Genomic DNA, 27221 nt, shown 5'->3' with positions numbered 1-27221 from the left:
TTCTAGGCTGGCAGGGGTGATCGACAAGGCCTGCAAATCACTCACTCTGAGAGAGGCAAATGCTAGGAGCAGAGCCAACTTCAGGGTTAGAAACTTCTCAAAGGCTGACTCCATGGGCTCCAAGGGGGCTTCCAGCAGCCCCTTCATGACCAAGAGAGGACCCAGGAAGGAAGTCGTGGTCTGCAGGAAGGCCTCAGCCACCTGACACCATGCAGAAAGCGAGAGACCAAAGGGTGCCGCCCCGTGGACAGGTTCATAGTTTGCAGTGATGGCGGTCACATACACTTTTAAAGTAGATGGGTACAGGCCTAGAGAAAAACAAGACTGCAGGAACTCCAGCACTGTACCGAACATGATCCTGACAGTGTTCATCACACCAGAAAGAAAAAAGGCTTCACTGCAGAGCACACAGCTTCCTAGTGGAGGAACCTTAGCATTCAGTAGAGTCGCCCGCCTCAGGGGCCAGACCCAAAGCTTCCACATCTCAGGGCGGGGGTGTAAGATTGCCCCCTGCACCTGAGAGAGGAGATCCTCCCTGGTGGGAACCTCATATGGAGTGCCGTTCAGGAGGGAGGCTAGGACCATGAATCAACTTGAGAGGGCCAACAAGGGGCAACTAGGAGAAGGTTGACCCGGTCATGGCGCACTCTGGCTAGGACTTGCGGGAGCAGAGTTACCGGGGGGGGGAAGGCATACAGACAGAGCCTCAGCCAAATCCATACCCAGGCATCCGGCCCCAAAGGGGCCAGATGAGAGAGGGAAAGCCATGGTGGACAGTGGGTCGACTCCTTGGAGGCGACCAGATCCACTTCTGCCCGGCAGAAAATCTGCCAAATTCGCTCCACCACGTGGGAGTGGAGACGTCACTCCCTGGGCCTCAGCACCTGCTTCGACAGGAAGTCTGCCTCCCAATTTACATGCCCTGGAATGAAAATAGCTCTCAGAGCAAGGAACCTGGTCTCTGCCCAGAGCAGAATCTGCTGTGCAAACCTGTAAAGGGGGTGCAAATGCAGACCGCCCTGATGATTGATATAGCGAACCACAGCAGTGCTGTCTGTCAGTACTAAGACATGGCAGCCCCTGAGGTGTGGAAGAAAGTGTTTCAATGCTAGATACACAGCCCCTATCTCCAGGCAGTTTATGTGCCATGAGAGATAGGGGAAATCCCATAGATCTTGTGCAGGATGGCCATCCAAGGCAATAGAGTGGGACCCAAGGCCAGGAACCATGGTCTTTTCCACATAAGAAGGATACGAAGCCCACAGCGCATAACCCTTATAACCCTGAGGGGATGTCTGCGAGGATGAAAGCCCGCACCCCTGAGCCAGAGCTGGAATGGCCTCATGTGAAGCAGACCTAGGGATAACGTTTGGCTGTACCTCGGTGACAGAGAGGCCTTGGCCTAGCCAAATAGCTTTCACCTCTGACAAGATGGAAGCCACCCGAGCGGGAGACAGATGTGCCTGCATCGTGGTGGAGTCCCAAACTACCCCCAGAAAGGTGGTTCTCTGAGAAGGAGAAAGCGCTCATTTTTCTGGGTCCAACCAAAGACCTATAGACCTCATATGGGCAAGCACAGCATCTCGATGACTGGCTGCCATAGCCTTCGACTGGGCCAGAATGTGCCAGTAGTCCAGGTAATTCAGTACATGGATGCCGGTGCCAGGGCAGCATCCATGCACTTTGTAAACGTGTGTGGTGAAAGGGCTATGCCAAAAGGAAGAACACAATACTGGTACACTTCGCCCCCAAAAGTGAACCTGAGGAACTTTCTGTGCTCTGGCAGAATGCCTATGTGAAAATAAGCATCCTCAAGGTCACAAACCAGTCTTTGGACCTGATCTGGGACACGATAACCTTGAGTGTGAATATCTTGTATTTGTGAGTCTTCAGAGTACAGTTCAGAGCCTGTAAGGTCCAAAATCGGACGCCCCCCCCCCGTCCTTCTAGCAAAAATATCGTCTGTATAGCCAGAGTCCCGCTCAGGGAGGGGGACATGCTCTATGGCCCCTTTCCTCAGGAGAAAGAGAAGTTCCTCTTGGAGGAACAACACCTGGTGCCTGCCAACGATCATGGGCAAGACACCCTGAATACATGGAGGACGGGAGGAGAACTGGATGCTGTAGCCGTTTCTACAGTACCCAGGACCCACTGAGACATACCTGGCAGAAGTTTCCACGCTGCCTGGTTGTCTGATAGTGGTGTAAACCTCGCCCAGACCTCCCGGGTGCCCTGAAACAGTGCACTGGCAGGTGCTAACCCAGGGAGATTTGTGCAAGGAAGAGGAGCAGGCACAGACCCTACTGCTCCCCAAAACGCCAGAGGCGGTGTGGCAGGCAGTAGGGGAAGCCTTCCTGAAAGGGACGCTCCTAGAATCCTCAGCCCTTAGGCATTGGGTCTGGGCTGGGTAGGCTGACCGGCTTCCCTAGTCTTAGAAAGAGTAACCCTCCTTACTGCCCTGAGTGAGCTAGGAGGAAACTCCCTGACAGCCGCTGACTGGCATTTTACCTCCTGTTGTCTGTCGACAACAGTACTCACTGTGTCACCGAACAAGCCCTGAGGTGACACTGGCGCGTCCAAGAAAGAGGACCTCTCCTTATCTTTAATATCAGTTAATTTGAGCCACAGGTGCCTCTCTGTGGCAACCAGCACAGCCATTGCCCAGACTATGGAGCGGGCCGTCTGCTTTGTGGCATGGAGCGTAAAGTCAGTGGCTCGAGGGAGCTCAGATACCACCTGAGGTCCCAACCCCTGGCCACCGTTGAGCTCTGTCAGTAGGTCAGCTTGGTAGGCCTGCAAAACTGCCATGGTGTTCAGGGCCGCACCTGCTTGGCCTGATGTCATGTAGGCCTTACCCACAAGAGCTGAAGTAGTCCTACAAGGCTTGGATGGAAGGCAGGTTTCCTCCATGCGGGCGATGTAGGTGAGAGGTAGCCCATAAGCGTCTCTTCAATCACAGGCATCACCCCATACCCATGGCTTTCAAACCCTATAATGGCAGAATAGTCAGATATGGCAGGAGAAAAAAATATGCGCTGAAAATGGATTTCTCCAAGACCTCGACACCTCTGCATGGAGGTCTGCGAAAAAACAGCAGCTGCCTGTGTGAGGGTGGCCTGCGGCCTGAAGTTAGAAAGTGGTAGTATAGCTTAAAACGGACAACATTAACTCCCTCTTCAGGCTAATCTGATTTTAACTTAGACACAGCTCGTGTCACCACCTCAAGGAGCTCCTTGAACGCCACTGATTGTGTCGACCGTTCAAAGGGGGAAAGCCTCTCCCCATCCTCAGAGCCCGATGCAGAAAGCAGCATGCTCTCTTCCCGGTGGGGATAAATCGCAGCACAAGCTCTCGAAACAAAAACTGAGTGAATGGAGTGAGGGGCAATACCCGTCTCTTGCTCCGCTTCTGCTAACTCAACCTGCGAGCCCCATGATCGAAGCCGCCAAAAGTGAACCTGAGGAACTTTCTGTGCTCTGGCAGAATGCCTATGTGAAAATAAGCATCCTCAAGGTCACAAACCAGTCTTTGGACCTGATCTGGGACACGATAACCTTGAGTGTGAATATCTTGTATTTGTGAGTCTTCAGAGTACAGTTCAGAGCCTGTAAGGTCCAAAATCGGACGCCCCCCCCCCCCGTCCTTCTAGCAAAATATCGTCTGTATAGCCAGAGTCCCGCTCAGGGAGGGGGACATGCTCTATGGCCCCTTTCCTCAGGAGAAAGAGAAGTTCCTCTTGGAGGAACAACACCTGGTGCCTGCCAACGATCATGGGCAAGACACCCTGAATACATGGAGGACGGGAGGAGAACTGGATGCTCCCATGATCGAAGCCGCCATGCCGCCTTGGTGGATTGTGGGACCCAAAATACGAGGCGCAGCCGAAGCTGAAAATACAGCCAGGCGAGATCAGAGAGTATGCAGAGGGAATCCCTCACAATGCACGCAGCCGGCTTTCTCGAGAGTGAACCGGGCATGCTCCTCTCCCAAACAAACAACGCAAAGAGAGTGCGTGTTGTCCCCCGTGATAAAGCGGGGGCACGAATGCATGCATCTCTTAAAATCCTTAGATCGCAACATATTATTGTTTTTCTTGCCTAGCTTTCCCTAATATATATATATATATATATATATATATATATATATATATATATATATATATATATATATATATACATATATATTAAGGCTGGGCAAGTTAACGCGTTTTTATCGTGTTAACGCATTAATTAATTAACGCCTTTTTATTTATTTATTAACTTTTTATTTTGAAAGTCCGTTGCTCACTGCTTTTGAATACACATAGATAGACTGTAATAATATGAACGAATACAACACAAACCATGGGTCACAGGAGGGGTGGGATGTTTATCAGTAGGCTACTGGCTGCTTGGGATGAGCGTCATCACGCATCATTTGTTGTGTGCCTAAGAGAGCTACAGCGCGAAACAGAAAATATCTGTTGCCGATAGAAAAATGGAAAAGGTACCGAAATCTTAAATGGACATTTTTATTTTAAACCTCTTCCACACGGTGGAGTTGATAAAACTAAAGCTATTTGCAACCACTGCAAAGCTGAATTGTCTTAACCTCGGAGTTACAGTGCATTACATTGATGAACAATGGGAACTGAATTCACATGCTCTGACTGTAATGAAGACACAAGAGAGACATTTTGCTGAAACATGCGCTGAACATTTTATCCATGTTGCACAGCAGTGGAACGTTTCAAATAAAGTCAGCACACTTAGCACAGATAGTGCAAGAAATATGATCGCTGCTGCGAGACATCTGCCTTTTGAACACGTCCCCTGCTTCGCGCACAGTCTCCAGCGTTCTGTCACAGTATCTCTGCACAACAGCGTGTTTGACAACATCCTGGCCAAATGCAGAAAGGTTGTGGGCCATTTTAAGCACAGTCCAGCGAGTGCTGCAGAATTAGAACAAAAACAAATTGAACTTGCTTGGACAAAAGAAGGAGTCGCTTATACAAGACATTCCAACCAGATGGAATTCGACACGGGACGTGATAAAAAGTGTCCGTAGAAACGAACAGCCACTGAGGGATGTCCTCACCACACACAACACGAAGATTGCCATGCCAACAACAGCTGAAATGGACAAACTGCAGAGGTTGGAAATGCTACTGGAGCCCTGCAGCTATATTTTACATCATATATTTCTCACTGTCTTGTCTGAGTGCATGTGAGAGAGAAATAATGTGTCTGTATGTGTGTGTAAGCATGAATATGAGGGCATTTTTTGTGTGTTTAAGTGAATGCAAAACATTTGAGTGAAATGGGTTTGATTTTTTGCAGGTATGTGACTGAACTTCTGGATGGAGAAAAATATGTTTCATGCTCTGTGGTTCTGCCTGCTTTTTACCATCTCTCTCGGGTGATGGAGAGCTCAGATGATGACCCTGCCTATGTGATCAAATTCAAGTCTACATTCAGAACAGACCTGGAGACACGTAAGGAAAATGCCAACATTGCATATCTGAAGATATGCACCGCATTGGACCCGAGGTTCAAGGACCTCAAGTGTATACCCAGAGCTGAGAGAGGTGATGTGTGGGCCTCAGTCACTAACTTACTCAAGGAACAGAGTGTTGTTGCAGAGGAACCTGTGGAAGCAACAACATCAAAGCCATCAAAGAGAAAGTTTGCCCTATTGGCTGCTTCATCAGAATCTGATTCTGAACAGGAGGAAGACTCAATTGAGAACGGTGTGCGTCGATACAGAGCAGAGCCCACCATCAGTACAGAGGCCTGTCCATTACAGTGGTGGTCGCAACATGCAGGCTCACACAGCAGGCTGGCCTTAATTGCACAAAAGTACTTGGCCACACCTGCAAAATCCGTACCCTGTGAAAGGTTGTTTTCTCTTGCTGGTCATATTGTACAGAAAAGAGAGTTTCTTTATCATCTGAAAATGTGAATGACCTTGTGTGTCTTAGCAACTGGCTTGGTGCAGATGAGTAAGTAAATGTAAAGTTGGAAGACTGGATACATGCAGTTAATTTCGTCCACTCAACCTGCATAACTGAAAGTTTTTTTTTTGGACTGAGATTCTCAGTCTCCTAAAGGAGTTTGATGTTGTTGCCTGGAAGGGGCCAGTTATAATGTTATGATCGAGGTTCTGGACAATGTTTTATTTAATAAAACATTAATGTTTTAATGTTATATATATATATTTCTATCGCTGCACTAGACAGACAAGACAAACAATTGACACACATACACAGAGCGCTTCCTGAAGACAAATAAGCTGGAGTAATGTGATGTAGATGCCCATATATGGACTTACTGGTGCGTAATCACTTCGTCACGTGTCTTTCCCAAGCCAATAAACTGGCGTGTGTGCACACAGAGCTTCAGACACAACTTCCTCACAAAAGCATTCCCATAGCATCAGCCCTGATGCAGCGTCAAGTTCCGTCGAAAGGGAAAAGTATTTTCAAGTCTCACATTTTCCCTTCATGAACTTCTGAACATATTCTTCCCATGAACCTGGTTCTGGCTGAATCAGATTCATTCGGTCAAAGTGGTAGTAGCTGACAAGGTTGTCTTTGGCATTTCGAGCCACATAAATAACCTGCAAAAACAATAGGTGTATTAAGAAAGATGAAGAGTCTGGTTAATAATTCTTATAACTAATTTCTTCCATTTTTTTTGGGATTATTTTTTTGATGACTTTGTTGGTCATAAATACCAGAAAAAGCTATTTTCTAAACCTGAGGTTAACCTAACATTTTTAACACTGAGATTGCGAGATTGAATTCCAGTGATGCAGCAGCTCACCTGTTCCTAGCAAACAAAGGAGCAAAATTGGCCTTGATTTTTAGCTTGGGATGTATATTATATGCTTTCTCTCCCTGTCTGCCCTGTGAGTCAGTTTGGATTCATATGTTTTGGAGGAAGCAGATGCAAGCTTTCAACCTCCTCGGTCTGGCTGGTTTACCAACCACCCTAATTCACTGTGCTGTGCCCAACAATCTCCTCAAAACAATAATTTCCTAGGTAATTTCCCGTATTGGAATCATGAAAGAGAATAGTGTACTAATTTTGTCTCTCACACTTTAGAGACAGTATGAATTATTAGGGATTGTGTGTGATTCACTGTAGCATGGTGAAAATGGTTCCTGTGTCCTAAGTGAAGATAAATCCCACAGATAAAAAGTTCAATAAATCTCCTTTAAGACAACTTCACTAAGTCAAAAATTACTTACACATTTATAGCTTGAGATGCAATGAGCTGAGATAAAATTCAATATTTACACTCACTTTGCATTTATTTTCCCAGAATCCTTCAGGTACTAGCTGTATGGGTAAGTGTGTCTTGATGAATCTGGGAGGTTTCATTTTTTTTAGTAGGTCAAGTCCTGGAGAACAAGTAGACAGTAAGATTTCAACAATTTTTGAATGCAACAACTGTGCATAATGTTAGAGAGAAAGTCAGCAATGTGTAAACCCAATGGTACACTATGCTGAAAAATGTATGTAAACACCTTCCTATCCCATTACAGTTTCAGTCCCACTTTGCCGTAGGGGCTTGCTCATTTAACCACAAGAAGCATCAGTAAGATATTTGATGTAGTTAAGGTTAAGGTTGTGTACAGGCTAATCAAGTTCTTCCACATCAACCTTGGCAACCCATGTGTTTATGGACATTGTGCTCAGGAATATTGTTACACTGGAACAGGTTTGGAGCCCTTAGTTTCAGAGTAGGGAAACCATAATTCTTCATTATACAAAGACATTCTACAATGTGTGCTTGCATCTTTGTGACAATAATGTTGGGAAGCCCATATATGGTGGTGATATTCAGGTGTCCACATATGTTAGCAATATAGTGTACTGTTAATTAAGTAAGTTTGTAATCAAATGTTAGATGAAACATAGAAGAATTTGGTAAGGAATGCTTGCTTTAGTAGATGTAATGGATGTACATTTTTTGACCATGTATTTTTACCTGATGGAATTGGGGGAGGAGAATTGATCTCTAGAAAAGGGATGCGTACAGTAGTTGGAGCTCTCTTGCAAATATCAGCATCTCCATTATGGAGCAGCAGATCCACTATTTCCTGGGTCCATGTGGTACCTGTTTTATGAATGAATATATTTATGACCATAATCATATGTAGAACCCAGTGTGTGTGTTAAGGTGGGTCGGACGGAGGATTCAGGAGGTAGACAGACACTGACAGACCTTTGGGGATCATCTTATTTTTCAATTAGCACATTTCATTGCACTTTCAACAACTCAAACAAGCTAAATAAAACACAGTCTCAATATTTTGCCTTGTTCACCCTGGGTAAGCTGCCAACAGTCTTTAAGCTCTGTGTGTGCGTTTGTTTCAGTCTATGTGACTTTCTGAGTACACCTTTTTCACACCAATTATCTCTGTACTTGCCCTGTAACACCATGTCGCTCGTGTGTCTGACTTTGAGTGCAGGTGAGAACATTTTCAAGCTGCACTCGGTGGAACTGGAGCTGGAGGCGATGGGGAATCAGATCTGCGACCTACAGGTGAAGCGGGCCGAGCTGCGGGAGCAGAAAGCTGAGCTGGAAGCTTCCCGGTTGGTCGTTCACCTGTCCCAGGTTAATCCTTGGCGTGAAATTACTACTCCCTCCACCTCTACTCTGTGTGTTTCTTTGTCCAGGCACAGTGCACCCAGGAAGCTGCCTGCCCAGGTGCTGTTCACTCCGGAGCCAGGGTACCATGGACCCTGGGTGCAGCAGCAGAAGATGCGAGCCGGTCCCCGGTCGAGGACCTCTCCCCCTCCGCCACTACTGGTATTCGAGATCCCCACCTGGAACTGCTTCGCCCCTCTTCGCGTGATGGACTGTGACGCTGTGATCATCGGAGACTCCATCATCCGCCACATCCGTGCTACTGTGGCTAAAGGCTCGCACTCACTGCTTACCTGGTGCTCATGTGCTTCATGTCGCTGCACAGGTACCTAGGGTCATGAGCAGAGACACCCGAGCTGTGGTCCTTCATGCCGGCACGAAAGACACCAGCCTGAGGCAGTGATGAGGGACTTCAACACCCTGGTAGAGATGGTTCGCAGCACAGCACCTGCGGCGAGGATCATCGTGTCTGGACCTCTTCCCACATACCAGCGAGGAATCGAAAGGTTCAGTAGACTTTTTGCTTTAAATTAATGGTTACCGTCATTGTGTCAGGCTCAGAATTGACTCTTTATTGATAACTGGAATGTTTTCTGGGAGCGTCCTAGGCTGTTCCGTTCTGATGGCCTGCACCCCAGCAGAGTTGGAGCGGAGATCCTCTCGGACCACATCTCCAGGGCATGCACACCTTCTGACTGGTAAACTATGATTTAAATCTAAATTTTAATAGCCATCCTTCACCTTGTCACATTGATACAAATGCACACATAGCTCATCCTATAGAAACTGTGTCTGTTCCCCGAGTAATGAGATCAAAATGTAAATGCATGAGAAGTTCTCAAAATAATCTTACTGTAATTAGACCAATAAATGGCAAACAAACAAAAACAGTTCCTAAAGTTTGGGCTTCTGAACATTAGATCACCTGCACCCAAAGCACTTATTGTTAATGAAATCATCTCAGAAACTAGCCTTACTACACTCTGCCTTACTGAACTCTGCCTTACTGCCTCAAAAAACCCTTATGAGTGAATTAAAAGTAGATAAGTAAATAAAAAGGAGCCTGAGCTGGTGCGTGCATTTGAGAGATACCGACTAGATATAGTTGGGCTCACCTCCACACACAGCTTGGGCTCTGGAATCCAACTCCTTGAGAGAGAGAGGCTGGACTCTCTACTACTCTGGAATTGCCCATGGTGAGAGGCGGCGGGCTGGTGTGGGCTTGCTCATAGCCCCCCAGCTCAGCAACCATGTGTTGGAATTCACCCTGTTGAACGAGAGGGTCGTTTCCCTGCGCCTTCTGGTCGGGGATAGGTCTCTCATGGTCATTTGTGCTTATGGGCCAAATGGCAGTGTAGAGTACCCGACCTTCTTGGCGTGTCTGGAAGGGGTGCTGGAAAGTGCTCTGACCGGGGACTCCGTCGTTCTACTGGGGGACTTCAACGCTCACGTGGGCAGTGACAGTGACACCTGGAGGGGCGTGATTGGGAGGAACGGCCCCCCCGACCTGAACCCGTGTGGTGTTCTGTTATTGGACTTCTGTGCTAGTCACAGTTTGTCCATAACGAACACCATGTTCAAGCATAAGGGTGTCCATCAGTACACATGGCACCAGGACACCCTAGGTCGGAAGTCGATGATCGACTTTGTGGTTGTTTCATCTGACCTCCCGCCGTATGTCTTGGACACTCGGGTAAAGAGAGAGGCGAAGCTGTCAACTAATCACCACCTGGTGGTGAGTTGGATCCGATGGCAGGGGAGGAAGTTGGACAGACTTGGCAGACCCAAACGTACTGTGAGGGTCTGCTGGGAACGTTTGACAGAGTCTCCGGTCAGAGAGATCTTCAACTCCCACCTCCGGCAGAGCTTCAATCAGATCCCGAGGGAGGTTGGAGACATTGAGTCCGAGTGGACCATGTTCTCCACCTCAATTGTTGATGCGGCCGCTCGGATCTGTGGCCGTAAGGTCTCCGGTGCCTGTCGTGGTGGCATTCCCCGAACCCGGTGGTGGACCCCGGAAGTGAGGGATGCCGTCAAGCTGAAGAAGGAGTCCTATCGAGCCTGGTTGGCTCGGGGGACTCCGGAGGCAGCTGATAGGTACCGAAAGGCAAAGCGAGCTTCAGCCCGGGTGGTTAAGGAGGCAAAAATTCGGGTCTGGGAGGAGTTCGGTGAGGCCATGGAGAAGGACTATTTGTTGGCCTCGAAGAAATTCTAGCAAACCGTCTGGCGCCTCAGGAGGGGGAAGCAGTGCCCTGCTCACACTGTTTACAGTGTCAGTGGGAATCTGCTGACTTCGACTGGGGACATCCTCGGACAGTGGAAGGAATACTTCGAGGTTCTCCTCAACCCCAACGACATGTCTTCCACTGAGGAAGCAGAGGGCGGGGGCTCAGTTGTGGACTCGTTGATTCCCCAAGCTGAGGTCACTGAGGTAGTTGAGAAGCTCCTCAGTGGCAAGGCGCCGGGGGTAGATGAGATCCGCCCTGAGTACCTCAAGTCTCTGGATGTTGTGGGGCTGTCTTGGTTGACACGCCTCTGCAACATCGCATGGAGGTTGGGGACAGTGCATCTGGACTGGCAGACTAGGGTGGTGGTCCCTCTGTTTAAGAAGGGGGACCGGAGGGTGTGTTCCAACTACAGGGGGATCACACTCCTCAGCCCCCCCGGAAAAGTCTATGCCAGGGTACTGGAGAGGAGAATTCGGCCGATAGTCGAAACTCTGATTCAGGAGGAACAATGCGGGTTTCGTCCCGGTCGTGGAACACTGGACCATCTCTATACCCTCGCCAGGTTGCTGGAGGGTTCATGGGAGTTTGCCCAACCAGTTCACATGTGTTTTGTGGATTTGGAGAAGGCTTTTGACTGTGTCCCTCGTGGTGACCTGTGGGGGGTGCTCTGGGAGTATGGGGTCCGGGCCCTCTGTTAAGGGCTGTCCGGTCCCTATATGACTGGAGCAGGAGTTTGGTTCGCATTGCCGGCAGTAAGTCAGACTTGTTCCCGGTGCATGTTGGACTCCGGCAGGGCTGCCCTTTGTCACCAGTCCTGTTCATTACTTATATGGACAGGATTTCTAGGCGCAGTATGGGGCCGGAGGGGGTCCGGTTTGGGGACCACAGGATTTCGTCTCTGCTTTTTGCAGATGATGTTGTCCTGTTGGCTTCCTCAAACCAGGACCTTCAGCGTGCACTGGGACGGTTTGCAGCCGAGTGTGAAGCGGCGGGGATGAGAATCAGCACCTCCAAGTCTGAGGCCATGGTTCTCAGTCGAAAAAGGGTGGCTTGCCCCCTTCAGGTTGGTGGAGAGCTCCTGCCTCAAGTGGAGGAGTTTAAGTATCTTGGGGTCTCGTTTACGAGTGAGGGAAGGATGGAGCGGGAGATCGACAGGCGGATTGGTGTATCTTCTGCAGTGATGCGGTCGATATACCGATCTGTTGTGGTGAAGAAAGAGCTGAGCCACAAGGCGAAGCTCTCTATTTACCGGTCAATCTACGTTCCTACCCTCACCTATGGTCATGAGCTTTGGGTCATGACCGAAAGGACGAGATCCTGGATACAGGCGGCCGAAATGAGTTTTCTCCGCAGGGTGGCTGGGTGCTTCCTTAGAGATAGGGTGAGGAGCTCGGTCACTCGGGAGGAGCTCAGAGTAGAGCCGCTGCTCCTCCACATCGAGAGGAGTCAGCTGAGGTGGCTCGGGCATCTGTTTCGGATGCCTCTTGGACGCCTCCCTGGGGAGGTGTTCCGGGCATGTCCAAACAGGAGGAGGCCCTGGGGAAGACCTAGGACACGCTGGAGGGACTATGTCTCTCGCCTCGTTATTCCCCCGGAAGAGCTTTAGGAAGTGTCTGGGGAGAGGGAAGCCTGGGCATCCCTGCTTAGACTGCTGCCCCCGCGACCCGGCCCTGGATAAGTGGTAGAAGAAGAAGAAGAATACATCGGTCTAAATGAGTCTACACCATCAGGATATATCTATAAGCATGAGCCTTATCAGACTGGTCATGGAGGTGGTGTTGCCACTATCTTTTATATTTCCTTACTGTTACTCAGAGAACACAGTATAGATTTAGTTCTTTTGAAGTGCTTGTTCTTAATGCTACACTCTTGCACATGCACACGAAAAAATCCATAATGTCTTCTGCTAAAGTGACCGTGTATAGACCCCCAGGGCCCTACACTGATTTTCTTAGAGAGTTTGCAGATTTTCTTTCGGACCTAAGCATTAATTGTAGGAGACTTTAACAGTCATGTTGATAATACAAATGATGAGTTAGGACACATTCATGAACCTACTCAACTCATTTGGGCTTAAACAAAACATCACTAGACCAACACATCGTCTGAATGACACACTAGATTTAATAATATCACACGGAATAGATGTCACTGATATAGATATCAAATCTCAAAGTGATGACATCACAGACAATTACCTCATAATGTACACACTACCTAAAGAACAGACTAACTGTGTCTCACCACGTTATCGACTCGGTAGAACTATTATTTCGACCACTAAAGACAGATTCACAAATAACCTACCTGATCTGTCTTGACTTCTTACTTAACCCTTAAACAAAACGATCTGGATGTAATGACTAACAGCATAGGCCCTATATTCACTAGCACATTAGATACTGTTGCCTCCGTCTGATTAAAGAAGTTTAGAGACAAAACACCTGCACCGTGGTATAATAGTTAAACCCCTCAAGAGAGAATAATAGTTAAAACCCTCAAGAGAGAAACCCGTAACCTCGAGCAAAAGTGGAGAAAGACTAAATTAGAAGTTTTAAGAATTGCGTATAAGGACAGTATTTCCAGCTATAGACAAGCTCTAAAAGCTGCTAGGGCTGAGCACCTGAGCAAACTCATAGAAAAATATAGCTGCAAGCAGCGATGACGGGTCCTTGCACGTTTTTTTATTGCTATACGGTGCCTCCCAGAAAACAGTGCACGGTGGGCAAGTGCATCAAGTGGGTAAATATCAGTGGACTATTTGACGTTGTTACTGAACAATTTGGGGACTGTGGGTAAATGAAACCACATTTTTGACAAACGGGGGCGCTACTGAGCCTCTTATGAGACACACCTTTGTCTGACCTTTTTGTCCACACTTAACAGCCGACAAATTTGATGTATGTGTCAAATTTCAAGTTAACCTAAGCATGCCAAAAGCCTTAAATATGCCTGAAATAAAACTAAACTTTGACACGATGCCATGGCAACAGTGTTTGAGATATCAAAAATCCCTTGTTAAGGGACCCCAATTAGCCAATGTGTGCTAAAATAAATAAATAAACAAATAAAATAATAATAATAAACCCGAGCAAAAACAATAGGGCTTTGCACCATCGGTGCTCGGGCCCTAATAACCAGAACAATCACAGGTTTTTATTTAGCACAGTGGCTAGATTAACAAAAAAACAGAAATGTGAACACACTATTCCATCGCAGTTCAGTAGTGAGGATTTTATGAGATTCTTTACTTATAAAATTAAAAGCATCAGGAACCAAATAGTTGATGTTCAACATGCGAGAGCACCATGTGACCCAGTCTCGCCTAAAGTGCTACACTCAAAACTACAGTGCTTTACAAGTACAGGACAGGAAGAGCTAGATAAGCTTATTACTACAGCTAAATCAACAACTTGTTTACTAGACCCCATCCCAACTAAATTACTGAAAGAAGTGTTATATAAAGCTGGTGAGCCTCTTCTTAATATTATTAACTCCTCACTATCTTTAGTTTACGTCCCTAAATCTTTGGCCCTAAAAAGTTGGCAGTTATTAAGCCACTCATTAAGAAACCTAATATAGGTTTCTAATGAACTATCAAATTACAGACCTGTTTCACATCTTCTGTTTATGTCTAAAATACTAGAAAAGGTTGTGTCTGTTCAACTGTGCACCTTCTTACAGGAGAACAATATCTTCGAAGAGTTTCAGTCAGGTTTCAGGCCCCATCAAAGCACAGAAACTGCACTTATTAAAGTTACAAATGACAAATTCAAATTCTTAGCTTCGGCCCAAGACTGTATGTCACTATTAGTTCTTAGTGCTGCATTCGGAAACTGTAGATCACAACACTCTTCTAGACAGCTTAGAAAATTACACAGGTATTCATGGACAGGCTTTCAGTTGGTTTAGATCCTACATGTACGATCGATACCATTTCGTAGAATTAAATGGTGAATCCTCCAGTTTATTGCCAGTTAATTATGGGGTCCATCAAGGATCAGTCCTTGGACCCCTGCTCTGCTCTATATACATGCTTCCGTTAGGGAACATTATTAGAAGACATGGGATTAATCCCCACTGTTATGCTGACGATACACATTTATATATCTCATCAAAACTAGTTGAAATAGCTGAATTGTCCAAATTAACTCAATGCCCTAGAGAGATAAAAGACTGGATAAGCAGTCATTTTCTGTTATTAAACTCTGATAAGACAGAAATAATACTTATCAGTCCATAAACCAGTACACAGAAAATCTCACAATTCAACTTCCATTTAGAAGGATGTACTGTTACTAGTAGCACGACAATGAAAGACTTGGATGTTATATTAGACAGCAACTCAAGCCTGGGCCTATCTCAGGCGTCATCGGGCATCAAGGCAGGATACACCCTGGACGGAGTGCCAACCCATTGCAGGATACACATTCTCATTCACTCACACACTATGTGCAATTTTCCAGAGATGCCAATCAAACTACCATGCATGTCTTTGGACAAGGGGAAGAAACCGGAGTACCCGGAGGAAACCCCCAAGGCATGGGGAGAACATGCAAACTCCACACACACAAGGCGGAGGCGTAGACAGCAACTTGTCTTTTAAAAATCATATCGCCCATACTTCAAAAACAGCCTTCTTCCACCTTAGAAATATTGCCAAGCTGAGAAACATCCTGCCTATATCTGATGCAGAAAAGCTAGTTCATGCATTCATGACCTCTAGACTGGACTATTGTAATGCATTACTAGGTGGTTGTCTTGCATCTTTAATAAATAGGTTACAGGTAGTCCAAAATGCAGCTGCCAGAGTTCTTACCATCACAAGAAAATATGATCATACAACCCCAATTTTATCATCTCTACACTGGCTACCTGTTAAGTTTAGAATTGATTACAAACTGCTGCTACTCAGCTGCTGCGACTCTTAATGGTTTAGCTCCCATGTATCTAACTAGTTTTCTAACAGGTTACAATCCTTCACGCTCTCTGAGATCACAAAACTCAGGATGTCTGGTAGTTCCAAGAATATCAAAGTCTACTAAAGGTGGTAGAGCGTTTTCATATTTAGCTCCCAAACTTTGGAATAGTCTTCCTGATAGTGTTCGGGGGCTCAGACATACTTTCCCAGTTTAAATGTAGATTAAAAACTCATCTCTTTAGTCAGGCATACACATAATATAACAGACTTGCAAATATTATGAACAGCAGATATGTTAATCCCTCCGATCCCTATATGATCCCTGTACCAGCTCCGATCACCTTCCGTGCGATGAAGATTTTGGACCTCTACTGAGACGAGGCCTACTCAGTGAATCCTGAGGCATCTAGAGATCTACCAGCTCCAGTCAGTCTCTGCGATATTAAATAGATGTGAACTCCATGTGATCTTTTGCATCTATACAACATCTGTTTGACTGTATTTTTATAATCACACCCTCCAGTGTCACCCATATGAGAATCCTCTCAAGGTTTCTTCCTTACCATCTAAGGGAGTTTTTCCTTGCCATCTAAGGGAGTTTTTCCTTGCCACTGCTGCCTGAGTCACCTCAGACTTGCTCATTGGGGATAAATACATACACATTGTGAACTAAATCTATCTAATATTAATCTTGAATTTTGCATTCTATTAATCTTTATATTATTCTTTATATTAACCTTTTGTTCTATGTTTATGTTCTGTAAAGCTGCTTTGAGACAATGTCAATTGTAAAAGCACTATACAAATAAACTTGAATGGAATTAAATCGAATATTCAAAAAAAAAAATTGTGTCTCTCTTTCTGATTGGTAACATTCATTCCTGAAAGGACAAACAAAGCACATTTATGTAAACTGGTCATGATCACACACAGGTGAGAATAATCACACATCACCTGTTGTTTCAACCAGCTTCCTTTCTTTTTGCTGCTGACGCCCCACTATCACAAACCTCACCAGACAACTGCAGCCAACTCCCTTTTCCATGGTGAGAGAGGAAAATACCACCTGCATCTGTGCCCCAGGCCTGTGGACCACCTCAAACTGATGATTTCAATGATTTTAAAGGGTGATTTGAGCATTTGCATCATTCATGCAGAGGAGAAAATAGAGCAAATTTAATCTGAAGAGTAAGGGGGTGTGTGTGTGTGTGTGTGTGTGTGTGTGTGTGTGTGTGTGTGTGTGTGTGTGTGTGTGTGTGTGTGTGTGTGTTGGGCTTTTGGCTTTCCATACAGTATCCTATTCCTTTTTTTCTTTTTCTTTTTTTAAAGAGAGTGCCAGAGCTGTATGAACCAGTTTTTATTTTTCAAGCTGGTTCATACAGCTCTGGCACTCTTTTTTTTTTTACCATTCTTGTCAATTTTGGATGCTAATTTATCCAAAAGCCAGTTATCAATATTTGGCATTGGGTGTAATTTACACAGCATTGACTTTTCTAAAGTCCACACAAAAAATGGAATGAGCCATCAACTTTGGGCACCAAACTCATGTCTATAATAGGCTTAGGTTGAACAGGAACCATGTTTTTTCTGTTTGCATAGCCAATAGGTGCATACAACCACACTTGAATAGTCTTGTTGTGGTGCTTATGAGGTGTGAGTGACCATGTAGATACAAATACATTTTGGAAAATTCCCATTGCAACCTTGCAACCTGTGCTTTCTGGGTTGTCAAGAGGTGGTTCACACAGGAAATCGTGCTGATAACAGATCTCCTAAAATAGGAAAAAGAAAGCTTCAGACTAGCTGTGCACCTCAAATGGATTTTGTTGACCTGTGAATCATTCTGAAAGCAAACCAAACTTTGTGGCAAATATGTGACACTTTGTCTTTTAAGCTTCCCCTTTGTACAACAATTTGTAATAACAATTTGCACAAGAACATTTGTGCAGATTTCTAGATGTTCTATTTCCGATAAAGAAAGATAATCATTCTTGAATAGTTTTCTGATATTTTGAGGAAATCTGGCATACTGAACAGTCGGTTGTAACATAGATGCTAGGTTTATATTAACACGCTCTTTTTAATATGTTATTGTTTCTATATTAACAGCTCATTTGCTGGGACTTAAACAGACTTTAAAACTTTTCTATATGGATACATTTATGGGAGGAGTATCTTAGCACTTTGTAACAGCGGTAAATTTACGTTTTCTAACAAAGGAATGCAGTTTTGTTTGTTTTTGGTCTTATGAACTTCTAAACAGAGAAAAAAGATGATATAACTTGTTTCCTGGGCATTACAACATTAATACTAACATTAGTGTCTAGTACTGTTTTGATATATTCTACCATATCTTAATTCTAACTATTGTTTGACTGCAAATATGTGCCTTAAACCCATCTCTGTGCTCAAGTCCTACTCTCGCAGATGCTCTCATCCACAGAGCAGATGTCACAATCCCAGAAACCTCATCTACCCTCCTCTGTTGTGTACGTCTCAAACAGTGGTGATAGGTGGGCTCTGAAATTGCCAGTCTGCTGTGAAAAAAGCTGATTTGATCTCTGCTTTAACTTCCCATTACTCTTTGATTTTCTTGACGGGCATAAGGGAGAAGGATAAGTCCTTTCTCCTGGACGCCCCAGTTTCACCTCAGGGCTTGTTCGGCGACGCAGTTAGTACTGTCGTCGACAGGCATCAGGAGGTGAAACGCCAGTCAGCGGCGTTCAAGGAGTTTCTCCCTCGCCGCGGGGAGCAGCCTGGGCCATCATCTAGCCGCCCCCCCTTCTAGCTCACTCAGGGCAGTGAGAAGAGCTAGTGTGGCGGCCCGAGCCCCCCCGTCTAAAACTAGGGAGGCCGGTTCACATGCCCGGACCCGTCCGGTGAGAGAGGACCTTAGGTCTGTCCTCACAGCCAAGCGGGCCACGAAGGAGTCCTGATGCCCGAGGGCAGGGGCTCCTGGGAGCGCCCTATTCAGAGACGCTCCCCCTACTGCCAGCCCCGCCGCCTTTGTCGTTTCGGGGGGCAGTGGGGCCTGTGTCGGCTCCCCTTTCTTGTGCAGATCTTCCCGGGTTCGCGCCTGCCGGTGCGCTGTTTCAGGGCGCCCGGGAGGTCTGCACAAGTTTGACGCCACTGTCAGGCAGCCTGGCAGCGTGGAAACTTCTGCCAGGGGTGTCTGAGTGGGTCCTGAATACTGTGGAAAGGGGGTACAGGATCCAGTTTTCCTCCCGTCCTCCGTGTTTCCAGGGTGTGTTGCCCACAAATGTGGGCGGGCACCAGGCGGCGTTCCTCCAGGAGGAACTCCTCTCACTTCTGGAGAAAGGGGCCATAGAGCATGTTCCCCTCCCAGAGTGGGACTCCGGCTTTTACAGCCGATATTTTGTTGTTCCCAAGAAGGACAGGGGGCTGCGTCCGATTCTGGACCTGCGGGCTCTGAACTGTACTCTGAAGACTTACAAGTTCAAGATGCTCACGCTCAAGATGATCGTGTCCCAGATCAGATCCGAGGACTGGTTTGTCACGATCGACCTCAAGGATGCTTATTTCCACATAAGCATTCTGCCAGAGCACAGGAAGTTCCTCAGGTTCGCTTTCGGGGGCGAAGCGTACCAGTATCGTGTCCTTCCTTTTGGCCTAGCCCTTTCACCACGCACGTTCACGAAGTGCATAGATGCTGCCCTGGCACCATTGCGTCTACTGTACTGTCTGCGTGTACTGAACTACCTGGACGACTGGCTCATTCTTGCCCAGTCGGAGGCTATGGCAGCCAGGCATCGAGATGCTGTGCTTGCCCACATGAGGTCCTTAGGACTCAGGCTGAACCCAGGAAAGTGTGTGCTTTCTCCTTCTCAGAGAACCACCTTTCTGGGGGTAGTTTGGGACTCGACCACGATGCGGGCACATCTGTCTCCCACCCGGGTGGCCTCCATCTTGTCAGCGGTGAAAGCTATTCGGCTAGGCTGCAGCCTCTCTGTTGCCGAGGCACAGAGGGTGCTCGGCCTCATGTCAGCAGCAGCCAACGTTATTCCTTTGGGTCTGCTTCACATGAGGCCATTCCAGCTCTGGCTCAAGGGGGCGGGCTTTCATCCTCGCAGGCATCCCCTCAGGGTTATACGGGTTACGCGCCGTGGGCTTCGTACCCTCCTTATGTGGAAAAGACCCGGTTCTTGGCCTTGGGTCCCATTCTAGGGGCGTGTCACAGTCGCAGGACTCTTTCGACGGACGCCTCGCTTTCGGGCTGGGGCGCAGCCTTAGATGGCCGCCCGGCCCAGGGTCTATGGGAGAGCCCCTGTCTCTCATGGCACATAAATTGCCTGGAGATGAGGGCTGTGTTCCTAGCGTTGCAACACTTTCTCTTTCTCTTTCACTTTCTCCCGCACCTGGAGGGCTGTCATGTCCTAGTGCGAACAGACAGCACCTCGGTGGTGTCCTATATCAACCATTCACGCCCCCTGTTCAGGTTGGCGTGGCAGATTTTGCCCTGGGCAGAGACCAGGTTTCTTTCGCTAAGAGCGTTTTTTATCCCAGGGCGTGTACATCGGGAGGCAGACTTCCTGTCGAGGCAGGTGCTGAGGCCCAGGGAGTGGCGTCTTCACCCTCATGTGGTGAAGCGAATCTGGCAGATTTTCGGCCGGGCGGAAGTGGATTTGTTCGCCTCAGAGGAGTCGACCCACTGTCCGCTGTGGTTCTCCCTCTCTCAGGCGCAGGAGGCAATTCTTCAACCCCCGCCCCGAGATGTGGAAGCTTTGGGTCTGGCCCCTGAGGGGGACCAGCTCCTAGACGCAGGCCTCTCAACTGAGGTGACTCTGCTGAATGCTAGGGCTCCCTCCACTAGGAAACTGTATGCTCTGAAGTGGAGGCTTTTCCGCCTCTGGTGTGACGAGCACTCTCAGGATCCAGTTCACTGCCCGGTTGGTACAGTGCTGGAGTTCCTTCAGTCTTGCTTTTCTCGGGGCCTGTCGCTGTCTACTCTAAATGTGTACGTGGCCGCAGTTGCCGCGAACCACAAACCTGTCCTTGGGGCCTCCTTGGGTAGGCACCCTTTGGTCTCTCGCTTTCTGCGTGGTGTCAGGTGGCTGAGGCCTTCCTCTAGGCCACGCCTTCCTTCCTGGGACCTCTCTGTGGTCCTGGAGGGGCTGCTGGAAGCCCCCTTTGAGCCCTTGGAGTCAGCCTCTGAGAAGTTTCTGACCCTGAAGTCGGCTCTGCTTCTTGCCTTTGCCTCTCTCAGGAGAGTCGGGGATTTGCAGGCTTTGTCGATCGCCCCCGCCTGCCTAGAGTTTGCCCCCGGTATGTCCAAAACTATCCTGCACCCCAGGCCAGGATATGTCCCTAAGGTGCCCAGGATGGCGGGATGTCCAATCATCCTGCAGGCCTACTGTCCCCCGCCCCATGAGTCGGCGGAGCAGGAGAGGCTGCACTTGCTTTGCCCGGTAAGGGCCCTGAGGACTTACGTCCACCGCTCTAGCTCGTGACGTAACTCCTCTGCCCTTTTTGTCTGTTTTGGGGGCCGGAATAGGGGTAATCCAGTTTCCAAACAGCGCCTGGCGCACTGGGTGGTAGAGGCCATTACTCAGGCCTATGAGGTGCGCGGTCATGCCTCACCTCTTGGCATCAGGGTCCACTCCACTAGGGGTATCGCCTCATCCAGTGCCTTGGCCAGGGGTGTCCCCATTGAAGATATTTGTGCTGCAGCAGGATGGTCCTCTCCGCACACCTTTATCAGATTCTATGACTTGGACTTGGACCCCACTCCAGGGTCCCAGGTACTGCGGGGTCTATGATGTGCTGTTCCCAGTCTGCTCGTGCTCTCTCACGGCCTCTGGCGCAGTCATCGACTGGTGCGTGGCGGCGTGGGTATTGGCATTCCCATAGCGTCAGCACTGACGCAGCGTCGAGTTCCCTCGAAAGGGAACTACACCAGGTTACGTATGTATCCGTATGCATCCGTTCCCGCTTCCTTCAGACAAAGAGAGCTGGAGCAGCGTGACGTAGATGCCCTTATATGGACTTACTGGCGAGTAATTACTCCGTCACGTGTCCTTTCCGAGCCATTAAAGGCGTGTGTGCACACAGAGCTTCAGACACAACTTCCTCAAAGAAGCATTCCCATAGCGTCAGCACTGACGCAGCGTCTCGTTCCCCTCTCAGGGAACCGGGTTACATACGTAACCTGGTGTAGACTTCCTCTGCCCTATGTTCACTAAACCCAAGAATACTTCTTGTTCTCCTTCTTGGCTTTCAGATGTGCTGCACAACAATCAAAGAGAGCTAAGATCATCCGAGAGAAAGTGGAAGAAATCACAACTTGATGCAGATCTTGATTCTTACCGAACACTTCTTGCCAAGTTCTCCACAGATGTGACTTCTGTGAAGACTTCCTTCTACAAGGAAAAGCATGAAGCTTCCTCACATGACCCTCGTAAATTCCACAACATCATCTCTTCTCTGCTCAACCCCTGGCTCCACCTTCTTCATGCTACCTGAGTGCAGAAGTCTTTGCTTCTTTCTACCAGGAGAAGATTGAGGTATCACTTTCTCATTTATTTAAAAAATTCTTGAACGCATTGTCTATAATCAAGTGTCTGTCTATCTCTCACGAACAACCTCCAAGACCCCAACCAGTCTGGCTTTAAAGCAGCTCATTCCACAGAGACAGCCCTTTTGGATCTCTCTGAGAAGCTACATGCTGCTAGATCAGCCAAACTGTCGTCTGTCCTTATCCTCCTTGACCTTTCAGCAGCGTTTGATATGGTCAACCACAAGACCCTCTTATCCACCCTCTAGAGTCTTGGGATTTGCGGATCAGCTTGGGAATGGTTTGCCTCCTACCTGGAAGGACGCTCATATCAGGTAACATGGAGGGGAGTGACATCTGCTCCACGCAGACTCTCCACTGGCGTCCCACAGGGCTCAGTACTTGGTCCTCTTCTTTTCTCTCTGTATACTCACTCTCTTGGGGAAGTTATTTCCTCACATGGTTTCCCTTACCACTGCTATGCTGATGATACACAACTTATCTTCTCTTTCCCAAGTCCATCAAGTATACTACAAGACTCTTCTCTGTTCTGGCACCAAGGTGGTGGAATGAACTTCCCCTAGAGGTCCGGACAGCTGAGTCACTGGCTATTTTCAAGCGGCGACTGAAGACCTACTTATTCAGGAAACACTTCAACTACCACTTCTTTCCTTATATTTTACATTTAAAAAAAAACACAACCTTTGACATATTTCATTGTAACTTTGAACAAATGTTTTAAACTCATGTTATCTTAAGTATGTAACCTAGTGAGCCAACAGTAATGTATTCAATGTTAGAGATTTAAGCACTTATGTACATCGCTCTGGATAAGGGCGTCTGCCAAATGCTGTAAATGTAAATGTAAATATACCTATAAATAAGTTAAAAGTAAGGAAGATACGGTTCTTTATTGTCATTGTATAAAATACAGTGAAAATTAGTTGGCAACACCCAGACAGTGACAAGAGCATCTGCTGTTGGTTGAGGGATGATGGAAACTACTGCTTTTGGAAAGAAGCTGTGTGATGTGTCATATAAATAAACAACTGTAATCATTAAGTAGCTTGCTGTGGCGTAAGAGGCAAAAACAGCTGTTGTTCAAGAAATATTTAAATTTTGTTGTATTACTGTGATGTATTATCATTTCACTGTATAGATCATGTGTTACATTCTAAATATTGTACATGGTTCCCCTATATTTACTATTGCTTCTGAGATTCTTATTTTGCATTATGATGCTTTATTTCAGTCAGGACCACTTTGTCAAATGAGAATTTATTAGATGATATGCATACAGTTAGCCGTACGGTTCTGTTCTGGGCAAAAATCCACGTGCCCGTCTGTGCACATGCATGGAACGAGCGGGAGAGCAGCAACTAGAATATAAAATAGAACCCAAAACAAACCATGTGCCAAAGGAACAGTGGGTAGACAGATTTCTTCCTCCAGCTGGCGATGAATCAGATGAATGGCTGACCCTGAGTCTATTTAGGCTAAGAGATGATGAACTCCATTAGAACAGCTTATTTGTACTGGTAATTTTAGACTGTAGGGACAAAAGTTCAGGCTCATCTTAGATGATTAGATGATATGCATACAGTTAGTGTTGGCGGTATGGTTCTGTTATGGGCAAAAATCCACGCGCCCATCTGTGCGCATGCATAGACAGAGCGGGGAGAGCAGCAACTAGAACATAAAATAGACCCCGAAAACAAACCATGTGCCAAAGGAACACCCCCCCCCCCCCCAACATAACTGTTGCAGTAGAAAGCTAGTACATCCGGAGCTAATCAAAGATTGGAGGAAGCGTCATCCGAGGCTGAGCAAATGTCGGCAAGTGTGAATCGTAAAGAGGAAGCATAATACACCCCTGCAGCAGCGATATAACAAGCATGTTGTATATCCACTAAATTATAGTGAGAACAGGTAGGGGAAGCATGCGTCCTGTAGAAACTCTGGTTTCTCATGAAGCTTGATATTCAACATCCAGTGGAAAGACAACGATGTTGCAGTATGAAAGCTAGTACATCCAGAGCTAATCAATGATCAGGGAAAGCGTCACCCTGGGCTGAGCAACTGGCAGCATATTTGCAACAAGCATGTTGCTGTAGTCTGTTGAGCCGAGTGCAGCAGCAATATAACAACAAGCATGTTGTATATACACTAAGCTGTAGTGATAACAGGTAGGTGAAGCATGCGCCCTGTAGAAGACTCTGGTTGCTCATGAAGCTTGATAATCGAACATACTTTTGAAAGCTAGCACATCCGGGGCTAATCAACAATCAGGCGAAGCATCACCCTGGGCTGAGCAGATGGCGACATATTTGCAACAAGCATGTTGCTGTAGTAAGTTGAGGCCAAGTGTGCAGCATAAAGGCGGAAGCATAAAACACTTTTGCAGCAGCAATATAACAACAGCTTTCCTTATACGCTGTCTGGTGCAGATGTCCTGGAGGGAGGGAAGCTCACCTCCAACGATGTGGTTGGCAGTTCGCACAACGCTTTTCAAAGCTTTATGGTTGCCAGTGTGCTGTTCCAAACCAGGCAGTGGTGCAGCCTGTCAGGATGCTCTTTATAGTGCAGGTGTAGAATGTTCTGAGGATGCTTTGCCCAGCCATGCCGCTTTTTGACTGTTTTAATGAACTGGATAGCATGTCAACCGAAGCATAAAACAGGAAAAATTGGGGAGAGGAATAACATAATCTAGCATGACATACCACAACATGACGTAACATAGCATAGCCTAACATGACGTAACATAACATGACGTAACATAACATAGCCTAACATGACGTAACATAACGTAACATAACATAGCCTAGCAAGGCATAGCATAATGTAACATAGCATAACGCCTAGCAAGGCATAGCATAACATAACGTAACATAACAGCCTAGCAAGGCATAGCATAATGTAACATAACATAGCCTAGCGAGGCATAGCATTACGCAACATAGCCTAGCAAGGCATAGCATAACATAACGTATCATAACAGCCTAGCGAGGCACAGCATAACGTATCATAACAACCTAGCGAGGCATAGCATAACGTAACGGAACATAACATGGACTAGCAGGGCATAGCATAACGTAACATAACATAGCCTAACAAGGCATAGCATAACCTAGCATAATGTAACATACTGTAGCCTAGCAAGTCGGAACATAACCTAGCAAAACATAACATATAGCCTAGCAAGGCATAGCATAACCTAGCATAATGTAACGGGACATGGCGTAGCATAGCATAACCTAGCATAGCAAGGCATATCGTGACATGCATAGCAAAACATAGCATAACATGCAGGGCTGTCAAGTGTCACGCACTGAGAGTGACAGTCACGCATTTTGGTCTTTTGTCACGCTCTCCCGCCACACATCGTATTTCTCACGAAGAAAAACTTTTTGACTATTTATCATATATTTAATAAGCTGCAGCGCCCAAAATGTATCTGTCCGCACCGCTGTCTCTATGGAACCGGGCAGGAATCAAGCGCGTCTACCCTGGGGTTCTTAGTTGAACCTGACGCTTATCAGCCAATCAAAAAAAGAGGCTACACAATAGACAGTCAGAAAATAGCACTATCTGGGTAAGATTTAATGCAACAACCAATGAAAAATATTTCTAAAGCGAAATAAAGCGATGCTTGATGTAGCTTGCTGTGGTGAAGGACAAGTAAAACATGTCGTTATAGAAATGTTCTAAACTTTGGTGTGGGTACACCACCATATCCTATGAGTTTCTAATTAGATGTATTATCATGCATTGATCTGCACACATTATGAGTGTTACATTCTGAATTAAATCTATCAGTAATTCCTGAAGCTTCCAGAAACAGTGCCTTCTACAACCTGATTGACATAAACTTATCATTTATGAGGCCTCAGTGTTTTTACCTGCTTTAGGATAGGTGGAGATGAGCATATCTGATGGATCTGGGCGGAAAGCCCAAATGGAGCTCCAGTTTTGAGCAATCCTGGTCATAAGAGGTATGCCTTGCACATCAACCAGAGGAAAACGATAGAGCCCACTGCCCGCTTTGTTGATGGCTTCTTCATAACTCATTGATTCTTCCTTCTTGTCCATTTTTTTATGTTTCTAGATGTTCTTTTTTCTATTGATATTTAAGATGCAACTTGCTTCTTTCTTCAACTTTCAGATCTTACTGTCTTTCCTTTGCAGCTTCTTTATTAGAATTGAATTCCAGGTGCAGTGCTTATCTTCTTTCTCCTTCAAAGACACAATGTTTAATAGATGTTTTATATATTTGCCCTCTCACTCCCTCCACTTCTGTCTGTACCCCTGCTCTGGAGGTTCCTGAATTGCAGAGCTATTACGTAAAACCATATTTCACAATTCCAAAGTTTTCATCTGTCTTGGCTTAGGGAGCGTCTGAGAAAAGTGGAGAGAGGGCCAACAGTGTGTGAACAGAAGATAATTAGGTAAAGCTGTGGTTAATTTTAGAACTCAATAAAATTTACCCTGGATATGAACTATCTTTTATTACTGTTTACTGTAAACAGAATTGTGCATGTTTGTGTGTATGTGTGTGAGAGTGAGACACCAGTTAAACTCTTGGTATTCAAAGTAACATAATTAAATAAATGGCATGGCTGTGACAAGATCCTGCACTAGCAGTTCATCCAGCAGTTCATCCTGCATAATCTTGTAAATGGTTCCTCTATATGTGCTATTGCTATTTACTTAGTTACTTTTTTTTTTAAATTTTGCATCAATTCTTCTTTTATTCTTTTTCATGTAGTGCATTTTGGGATTTTTAACCATTGTATCATGGAACTATGGTGAAGATTGAAAATCTTTTTAATTACTAGTTTTAGAATCTTTACTTCTGTTAAAATCATGTATTTCCAGACTGTCCCTGGTTCAAGTTAAACTTTGAACTGCTATGATATTGTCTCTG

At 46.4% G+C, this 27221-nt stretch overlaps 1 protein-coding gene across 3 annotated transcripts in view; it reads right to left on the bottom strand.

Moving 5' to 3' along the window:
• Positions 1–26642, bottom strand: part of LOC113650652 (sulfotransferase 1B1-like) — a 28910-nt gene extending 2268 nt beyond the window's left edge. Inside the window, exons 1-4 of one of the 3 annotated variants that reach the window (XM_027159098.2) lie at positions 26197–26642; positions 7975–8103; positions 7287–7384; positions 6471–6597 (exon numbers count right to left, since the gene is read on the bottom strand). In XM_027159098.2, the coding sequence (XP_027014899.1) occupies positions 6471–6597; positions 7287–7384; positions 7975–8103; positions 26197–26386 (544 nt within the window). In that variant the 5' untranslated portion in view covers positions 26387–26642. The remainder of the gene's footprint in view (positions 1–6470; positions 6598–7286; positions 7385–7974; positions 8104–26196) is intronic. The other 2 variants (XM_027159097.2, XM_027159099.2) reach the window with 2 other exon arrangements.
• Between the last annotated feature and the right edge of the window lie 579 nt (positions 26643–27221).

This window comes from Tachysurus fulvidraco, chromosome 8 (assembly GCF_022655615.1).
Source record: "Tachysurus fulvidraco isolate hzauxx_2018 chromosome 8, HZAU_PFXX_2.0, whole genome shotgun sequence".
Classification (NCBI taxonomy): Eukaryota; Metazoa; Chordata; class Actinopteri; order Siluriformes; family Bagridae; genus Tachysurus; species Tachysurus fulvidraco.
This window is presented reverse-complemented; position numbering and strand designations above follow the sequence as displayed.